The sequence below is a fragment of the Mixophyes fleayi genome, chromosome 12 (genome assembly GCF_038048845.1).
Source record: "Mixophyes fleayi isolate aMixFle1 chromosome 12, aMixFle1.hap1, whole genome shotgun sequence".
Classification (NCBI taxonomy): domain Eukaryota; kingdom Metazoa; phylum Chordata; class Amphibia; order Anura; family Limnodynastidae; genus Mixophyes; species Mixophyes fleayi.
Genome location: NC_134413.1, coordinates 61283438 through 61293723, shown reverse-complemented (window position 1 = coordinate 61293723; position 10286 = coordinate 61283438). Strand labels below are relative to the sequence as shown.

Below are 10286 nucleotides of genomic sequence, written 5' to 3'. Positions count from 1 at the left end.
AATGTTCATATTTCGCAATTGTGAACATCATTGACTCACCACAAAGGTTCAGCAAGTCATGATATCAGTTGGTACCTTACTGTCTGGATGCCGTAATTTTCCTGGGGGTCTTGCTGTAGAGGATTGTCGGACTTAACTCCTGGAGGAGGTATTCCCAGATGACTGGTCCTCTGTCGTTCTCCCATCTCTCGGATTGGTGTGTCAGGGGCTTGCTGTGGTTGCGTGGAGAGAGGGAGTCAGATATGTCCACAGTTGGTGTTGAAAGCAAGGTATCTATTGATATCTTGACTTGTTGAACCTTTGCAATTAGTGAATTTTGTTTACAAGCTGAAATCCTTGAGACTCTTATCTATTTTCATATTTTGAGTGTATGTATATTGGGTTATTGACTTAAAAAGTATTTACTGACCCCTGACTGCAATGTTTAATAACTATTTTTGCTTGCATGTGTCATGATCAATGACATTGTGATTTTCTTTTGAAGCTTTATGCTTTTTGTGTACACACCTTAATACGTAACTATTTTACATTGTACAACTTGCACTCTGATTATTTATACACTATTATTGTGCTGCCCACCTACAAACCTGGGAATCCCTACCTGCTATTCAATAATAAAGACTGTATGGCAGACCATCAAAGCAGACGTTCAATTGCATTTGGGGCTGTGCAAACATCTTATTTTATAGATACATTTCACATAGCAACATAATAAGGACCAATAAATTCACAAGTAAATTATCCAGTATGTTATGATCCCATGACTGCTGTACACTTGCCTTCCCTTCCAGGTGGCTAAGTGGTCAGCACTTCTGCCTTACAGCACTGGGGTAATGAGTTCAATTCTCGACCATGGCCTTACCTGTGTGGAGTTTGTATGTTCTCCCTGTGTTTGCGTGGGTTTCCTCCAGGTGCTCCGGTTTCCTTCCACACTCAAAAAACATGCTGGTAGGTTAATTGACTGCTAACAAATTGACCCTAGTCTGTGTGTGTGTGTATGTTAGGGAATTTAGACTGTAAGCTCCAATGGGGCAGGGACTGATGTAAGTGAGTTCTCTGTACAGCACTGCGGAATTAGTGGCGCTATATGAATAAATGGTAACAATAAAATAATAATTTAGCAATTAATTTGTCTCATGTTTTTTATTATGAGACAAGGTAATAACATGCAAATAGCAAAATTGAGAAAGTGTTAATTATATTAAAAGCAACATATAAATCTATCAATATTTAACCCTTACAGAGTTCTACATAATTCCATCACTTCAAAACTTCTTTGAATTGTATTCAACTGTCAACATTAATTTCAAAGCCAAATGTTGGCAGCAATGTATTTGCATGCAGCATTACAAAGCATACTATGCTTTACTTTGTGTGATGGCTAGTGGCTAACGACATAAACTTCTAGAACAGGTGCACAGAGGACTTTGTCTATAGCAGCCTCCTTTCCCTTAAAGCTTGTTGTGCTCACAAGTACTTGGATGTCCCTGGGTCTTAACTCTTAGCGCAGTAGAAGTTTATACGCAAAACGGTAGCTGATAGGTAGGAGGCGGTAGCCAAGAACAGCAGCAGATGGTCAGGAGCAGTTTGAGTTCAGGAGTCCGTAGCATGCAGGAAAAACAAGGACAGGCCAATGGGTCAGAGCTGGTAGCGAGAAAGGATATCCAACAAAGCCAGAGGTAAGGGCAATCAGCGTACAAGCAGGGTGCAGAAACAAATCAAGGGTCACAACCGGAATCAGAACCAAACGGACAGAGTATTCACAGTAGCGGCAGTGGTAGTGTTAGTGGCAGGGCAGCAAAATGGTGGTAATCAGCCTCAGCTGTTAGACTAGCCGTGTAGTGGCGGTGATTGATAGAGCGTTGACAGCCGGGATGAAGGTGTAGAAGAGACATCCCTGCTGTCAGGCAGCAGCCAGGATGCGCTTCTATAGCAACAGACGAGCCCCTGTCACGGTGGCTCGTAACACTATAGTCACTGATTTATAGAACAGCCAACTCAAAAGATTATCTGTGCATTGCCGCTTTTAAACCGGAAATGTCACAGTCACGTTTTGAACTGTCGGCCTTTGCTGTATTCGCAATTTATTGTACACGGTTCAGAAATGTGGTGTGTCTGTGTGCCCTGTTAGCCTTTGGGTTTTTTATGTTGCACTAAACACTGTTGGGGATTTGAGTATTGGAAAATCCTACCGCGCCCGTCATAAAGAAATATACAATAAATAAGGCCTTTCTCAAGGTTATGAAGCAGGGTGCTTTATTGGTTACTTCAATGCAGTTCTTACAGTATATTTGCACAAGATTTAAAGCTCTCCTCAAAGATAACAATGATGCCCTTAAATTTCCAGAGGTACCAACCTACAATCACTTCCTTACATTTGTTTGAAAATAATGTTTCTATTTTTATGTTTATTGGAGTTTACCTTTAATAAATAATAACATGTTACATACTAACCATTTAAATACATGCTGTGGTTCATTTGATGAATTTGGATTTTGAAGACATAATATGACTTTTCTTGTACATGTCTGGTTTTATCAGGATAACATAACACTTGGGAACAAATATAAAGCCCAAAAGTCCTAAATTGGAAGCCAGGATGGCAAATATTTCAACAGCTGTCGCATACTTCCCTTTAGTGCTCAGATAGGTTGGAATAAAGGTGATCCAGACACTGCAGAACACCAGCATACTGAATGTGATATGCTGAGCTTCATTAAATATATCTGGCAACTTGCGACCAAGATATGCAATAAAGAAACTCACAAAAGCCAAACTAGCAATAAATCCAACTATACAGAACAGCGCAATAGGTGATCCTTCATTACAGTGCAAAATGATGTATGATGTTTGGAGGCTATTGTCGTAGTCAGGAAACGGCGGTGAGTTTATGAGCCAACAAATGCAGATAAGAAGCTCAATAAGCGAACAGAAGAGCACAGTACATCGAGGTATCCTGTTACCTACCCATCTGCTTAGTTTGCTCCCAGGCTTAGTAGCGCTAAAGGCAATCAAAACAGTCATCGCTTTTCCAAGCACAGAAGAAATGCAAATGGAAAAAATTATACCAAATGCAGCTTGTCTCAACAAGCAAGTCACTTTCCTTGGCCTTCCAATGAATAGTAAGGAGCCCAGCAAGGACAATATGAGAGAGATAAGGATGGTATAGCTGAGTTCCTGATTATTTGCTTTCACTATAGTACTGTTGTGGTGCTTCAAGAAAAGGCACAAAGTAGCTAGTGTGTAAACAGAAAGGAAGACTGAAGTTGAAGTCAAAGCAATTCCTAAAGGATCTTCAAAAGAAAGGAAATTGATTGCTTTCATGATGCATTTATTTCTTTCTTTGTTGGACCACTGGTCTTCGGAACATTTCACACAATTTTCCATGTCTATTTAAAGGATTCAAGAAAATGACAAATGAATATAATATAGATGTGATAGAAGTGTTGATTAATTATAAATATACAGAATCAAACATGCTTTTAAGACTTAAATCACTTCACTTGGCAATTACATGGAACAATTGTATATGGTGGACAATAGGAGTAGGTCTATGACATCAAAGGTCAGTACAGTCAGACAGGGCCATGCTTACATATTTATTGTGTTGTTATAATGCTGTTATCTTTAATTTTTGCAAAGGTAGCAACTTTTGCATTTCATATTACAATAAGGTGTTGGCACACACAGATAGATTGAGAGTCCCATGTGGAAGATTGGCCACCACCCCATCTGTCAATCGAACATCAGGACTGTGTGGAGAGATTTTTGTTGATCTAACTCTTTGTTGACATTTATTTGTTAGTGGACTGATTTGTTTTGGACAGCTATTCCCTTTAATCAAAAGGAGACATGGGGCTAGTTTTACTAAACTGAGGGTTTAAAAAAGTGGAGATGTTGGCTATTGCAACCAGATTCTAGCTGTCATTTATTTAGTACATTTTACAAAATGACAACTAGAACCTGATCAGTTTAGTAAATATACCCCATGCACACATACCCACTTGATTCTTAAATATTGCCAGGTGGGTTAACGATACTCAGTGGATTACAAAATGGATGCTTTATTAGTTCCTGGACAATCACCCTACTACAAGGACAACACAAAGTCTGGGCTGTTTAATGACCCTTCTACATCACAAAATCATTGATGGGGTAAAAACAGGAAAGTTCTCTTAATCAAATAGGATTAGGACAATCAGAGACTGGTTTGAGCCACTATTGTTCTCCCTGGAACTGTGCCTGATTTCAGTGCTCCAGGAGGGAAAACGATGAGGGAATATCATCTCTCCCCTCCAGTAACCAACCCCTAAGAACTTGAGAGACCCATGCTGATAACCCTGCAGAGTGGGATTTCCAATGTGGGGAAATTTGACAGTTTGCATAGGGATCCCAGTGGTGTTAGTGGATTGACTGAGCCTAATTTTAGAGTTTTGTCTCTTACCATCTCAACTGTGGTACCTGTTCAACACTGGAGAACAACCATACATTGCTCCTAAGCAATCCTTATTCTATTTTTTGGACATCATCACCATTTATTTATATAGCACCACTGATTCCGCAGCGCTGTACTCATTCAGTCCCTGCCCCATTGGAGTTTACAGTCTATATTCCCTAACATACACACACTGACAGAAAGAGAGAGAGAGAGACTATGGTCACTTTTGATAGCAGCCAATTAACCTACTAGTTTGTTCTTGGAGGGTGGGAGGAAACCAGAGCACCTGGAGGAAATTCATGCAAACATGGGGAGAACATACAAACTCCACATACATAAGGCCATGGTTGGGAATTGAACTCGTGACCCCAGCGATGTGAAGCAGAAGTGCTAACCACTTAGCCACCTTAGACACCTTATACTGCCCCATGCTAACTTATGAGTTATTAACAGAGAAACAACATTTGCTTAATTACCACCCTTTCCGAAGTGAACACTGTTCATTGTGAAATATTTACAGTTTACTGTATCTTATTTTATAATGTAACCTTGTTTCTTTAACAAGTGATTTACAATTTTATCTTTTGTGTGCCATTTACAACTTTCCACACACACTAATTCTTCTCATATTGCGCCTTGGGAATTTTTCTTTAATACTATTTTAACTGTTTAGGCAATAAACAACATAACCTCTGACTTTGCAATTGTGGGCAACAGACTACAATTATTATTTAAGTACATGCACTCAATGGTAGGCTGGTAGAATTTCTGCAATAATGACATTCAACTAGTTATTCAGTATTTTTGATGATTATTGAGAAAATAATCATGCTAATTTAAAACAAAAAGCATCAATTAAGCCTATCTGAAAACCGAAAAACATTTTCATGGAAAAGTTTGAACCTGATATATACTAATTTTTTTCATGCAGACTCAAGCTAACCCAGTCAAGCACATTACAGAAAAATATTTCTTACCAGGTAATGTGGATATTTCCCCTTCAGCACACTTGACACAATCATAGCAACACACTTGCATTCCTTCCTTTAACACTCTTCTAAATCCTGGTAGACAACTCTTACTGCATCTGGAGCAAGGGATCTGCGGATTAAAATGATGAAATATCATAGTGGTGGCGTGATGAGCCAAGGACAGTATTACAGCATTACAGTAGTACTGCTCACAAAGTAAATTGGAACATTGAAAAGAGAAACTATGAGGTTCTAGATCAGTGATAGGCACCCTGATGCACTTCAGGAGCTGCATGGGTTGACCTCTAGCCTTCAATAGACCCGCACATTACCCTTAATCTCAGGAATAAATTGAAGCAATACATTTGACCAAATAGAGGAACCCCTATCTGTAATGACATATCAGCATGCATAAACAAGTGTTATAAGCTATGACAAACAAATCTGACAATAATGCAGGCAGGAGCTCGGAGCCTCAGGTGAAGTGTAGGAGGGACGCCTGCTGCCCATCACTGTTCTAGATGGTACAGGTAAAAAAATATGTATGAATGTTATTTTTAACAGTACTTGACTGCAACGTCAGAAAAATTACACATGCAACGGTAATATTGTGTGCATAAGTATATATATATATATATATATATATATATATATATATATATATATAGCCAATTGACTATCTAGCCAGCAGTAACTCAATGCATAAAACAGGCAGACATGGTCAAGAGGCTCAGTTGTTATTCACATCAAACAACAGAATGGGGAATAAATGTGATCTAATGGACTTTGATAGCGGAATTATTGTTGGTGCCAGAGAGGGGGGGGGGGAATTGAGTATCTCAGAAACTGTTGATCTCCTGAGACTTTTACACAAAACAGAAAAAACATTCAGTGAATGGTACTTTTGTCAGTGAAAAATGCCTTGTAAATGAAAGAGGTTAGAGGAGAATGGCCAGACTGGTTCAAACTGACAGATAGACGAAAGTAACCCAAATAACCATGCGTTACAGTTGTGGTATACAGAAGTGTTCTGATTGCATAGCACGTGGAACTTGAGTCAATGGGCTACAGCAGCAGAATCCATCCTGTCCTGTAATGCATGCTGGTGGTGGTGGTGGTATAATGCTCTGTGGAATGTTTACGTGGCACACATTAGGCCCCTTAATATCAATTAAGCTCTGCCACAGCCTACTGTTGCTGATCATGTGCATCTCTTTATGGCCACAGTCTACTTCCAGCAGGATAGCGCGTCATGAGTTTTTGCCAACGGCATTGCCTTTTTTTTTTTACTCTATACAATAAAGTTTTATCGCCTACAAAAACCCAATTATCCCTGGCTACAGCCCTGGTGGCAATAATATTCACCAGCTTCCTATGTGAATTTAATAAATATTATATTATATATTAAATACCTGTTCTTTTATCGCCGTTCATGATGGCGATAACAGATTAAAATATTTAAAAATGTTTTCTATTCTTTGAGTAAAGCATCTTTTATTGTATAAATATTTAAAATATTTAACATTTTTGTTTTTAAATAAATGTTATATTATTTATTTTAAATTTCACTTCATTGGAAAATAAATTCCAAATCTGAGAATCTGGCTCTCGCATGCACCCATCTGCTCGGATGATATTTTTTTAAATAAATTGTGTTGATAAGAGATTTGTTATCAGCATGATAGTTGGCTGTAAAAAAGTCTTACATTTCACCATAGAGGGGTTGTTCATGATAAATAAGCCCCTATATCTTTGAACTGGATCTCTATTGCTTTTATCAGAAATAAAGTGCATAAATCTTCCTGGCCTTTTTGATAATACTAGTTTAGATTAGCATTAGGAATATTATATTGCCAGAAAAAGACATATAATCGAAAAAATTTTTTTTTTATAAATGTAGTTCTTGTGGCAGGGGTGTTTTTTAATCTAGCGAGAGATTTTAAAATATCAGACTTACATATTCATAGCATATTCACATTGCATAGCAATGCAAGCGCCTCACGTTGATGGACTCTCCTATTCTGCTCCGGAGAAACTTCAGAAGTGATGTAGACAGGCCAGGATGCAAACTGCAAGGTAGGTTAGGCTTCAGTCTATTTTTATCAGTGCCTCTGGCTCTTCACTGTTGTGGAATTGCAAAGCAATTGCCAGCAGGCAAGTAGTGTAAAAATAAAGGCTAAGCTCGTTTTCTAATCTTCTTACCTGCATGGTACTGATGGGTGTATTATATTGCATGCCTTGTTTTTTTTATTTTATCAATTCTTGTAAAGGAAAGAAATGTGCACAGCAACAAAATAAAATGGTAAACAAACAGACAATTCAGTTCCTTTGGCTTTTATACATTTTTAAGGAAACAGGGAATGGAGGGGAGGAGTAGAAAGGGAGTGGGGGAAGGGGAGGTACATTACTAGTGAAAATTAAAGCCAATGCAAGAACATCCATACAAAATCATGAACACTGGGAGAGCAACCCAGAAGGTACAAAAGCAACATCGCAGATAGTATAAAAAGAGGGTTAATTATATCTTTCTGATAAGGAGGAGCTGAGCTACAACTCGAAGGACCCAAAGAGGGCACAGCATGTGTCCTATGGAGAAGTTGCGCTAATGTTATGGTGAAGAGGGCGGCACAGGGGACCGGGATTTGCCACCCTCCCTTAGGAGCAAGGGGGTCCAAACAAGGTCAAATTTATGCTATTTATCATAGAGGTAATATGTGATACACTCCATGCTTACTATGAGCATTAATGGGCAGCATGGTGGCCTAGTGGTTAGCACTTCTACCTCACAGCGCTGTGGTCATGAGTTCAATTCACGACCATGACCTTATCTGTGTGGAGTTTGTATGTTCTCCCCGTGTTTGCGTGGGTTTCCTCCGGGTGCTCCAGTTTCCTCCCACACTCCAAAAAACATAGTAGTAGGTTAGTTAGCTGCTATCAAAATTGACAAATTGACCCTAGTCTCTCTCTGTCTGTCTGTGTATGTTAGGGAATTCAGATTGTAAGCTCCAATGGGGCAGGGACTGATGTGAGTGAGTTCTCTGTACAACGCTGCGGAATCAGTGGTGCTATATAAATAAATGGTGATCATGATGATGATGAGCCAGATGTAATTTTTTAGCAGCTCGGAGTGGCATTAGGAAACATTTTAGAGAGTCAATCTGATGTGTAGTACCAGCGATAGTAGAGCTTGTATGCTGTTTCTCTAATTTGTTTTGATTTGGAACTCTTAGCAACCCCGTCTCGGACCTCCTCCCAGCATGATTCATTTGGGAGCAGACCTAGATCCCTCCCCAATTCCCTCTCATGATGGCCCTATGAATTATATGTAACATCTATCAACATGTTGTAGATGGATGATATAATACTCTACTCAGTGGGGACCGAAGGCAAAGCCCCTCAAAAGGGGTGGAAGATATCAGTGCATGATCCCAAGAGAGATATACGAGATAATGTAGTACTTGAAAGAAAAATAAAAAAATAAGGGGCTAAGTGGGGGACATTTTTGTTGTATATCAGTAACAGAGTTTCAGGTATTGTTTATAGTAAGGCCATGGATCAGGCGGATCCCAGAGTGTACCCATGATTTAAACTGAGGTGAAGGAATGCCTGGGAGGAAGGGAGGATTGTTGCAGAGGGGAACTAACGGAGAGACAGGAAGGAGAATTTGTATATGGACCTACAGAGATCCCAAATTGTCAGGCATAATTTAAGAGAGTGGAGGGTAGTAAGCATGGCTGGTCTATGGGGATTGGGCAGTCCCCAAAGCGAGGCTATAAAAAGGACTTTGATAAAATGGGTTTCCAGATCAATCCACGAAATCATATTGTAGGGGGCGTATTTTGTCACTATTTGGCTCAGGTGTGATGCTAGATAATAGAATTTGATGTTCGAGAACCCCCTACCTGTCCAGAGGTTTCTCAAGTATAGCCAGGGGGAACCTGGGGGGCTTATCCTTCAAGAAAAGTGACTGTAGCTCCCGAAAGACCATATTTGGAACTTTAACAGGGAGTTAAGCAGTTTATGGACCACATTTATTTTAAGAGCAATGATCCTACCCAGCCAAGAATTTATGTTACCCTGTCAGATGGAAATTTTCCTGGTAAAAAAGGTCATATGTACGGAAGTAATATACACACCTAGATATTTAATTTTGCATCTTTGCCACTAGAGAGCAAATAAGGACTGAAGATGGCCTCACAAGGGCTGAGAGACGTGTAACAATATGGAAAAGTTTATTTTATAGCCTGAGTGTTATGATAACTGGATATTTGACAGACATGGAACCGAGAGAATGATGAAAACATAAAACTGTTTTATTGTAGCAAGAACTCAATCCAGGTAATTCCGGGTAAAACATAGACAAGGTAAAGCCAGGTATAATAATCAAATATCTGAGTGTGGCTGGAAAACAGGTAAAAAGTAAATGAATACTGGACAGCAGGTACAGGTAAACACAGCTGAATAATGGCAAACAGCCAGGATCAAGGATATACAGGAACGGAATGTAGGTTTGCAGGATATCCAAAGCACAAGACGGGATCAGGATAGCTTGAACATAGCAGAATGATATCCAAGGAAAACAATCAATGACCAGCAAGGTGCATTGGAGAGGAGCAGGCATAAATAGCCAGTGAGGCAGGTGTGGGTTATTGACAGGGGGAGAATATTAATTCCTGCCAGTAAGAGGAAAACAGCAGCACCTCTGGTAGCACATATGTACTGCGGGCCAGATCGCACAAGGAAAGAAATAATTGTGACCTATTGCAGGGGTTAGATTGAACCAGGGATGGGGTTTACTGAATAGAATGGGGGGAGGCAAATGTCGAGTAGAGGAAAATTTAAAAATGGGCTGTAGTGAGGGAAGGAAGAAGGGGGGT

General features: G+C 39.5%; 1 protein-coding gene across 1 annotated transcript; it reads right to left on the bottom strand.

Moving 5' to 3' along the window:
• Window positions 1–2475: 2475 nt before the first annotated feature.
• Window positions 2476–7617, bottom strand: LOC142108286 (vomeronasal type-2 receptor 26-like). The gene is made up of 3 exons (XM_075191926.1): window positions 7612–7617; window positions 5416–5539; window positions 2476–3389 (listed from the first exon to the last, which is right to left on the bottom strand). The coding sequence occupies exons 1-3, from the start codon at window positions 7615–7617 to the stop codon at window positions 2476–2478; spliced, it is 1044 nt and encodes a 347-aa protein (XP_075048027.1).
• Window positions 7618–10286: the final 2669 nt, after the last annotated feature.

Coding starts and splice junctions, on each gene's coding strand:
- LOC142108286 (XM_075191926.1), bottom strand. Junction 3,390..5,415: donor GGAAATATCCACATTACCTG/GTAAGAAATATT, acceptor TCCTTTAAATAG/ACATGGAAAATTGTGTGAAA.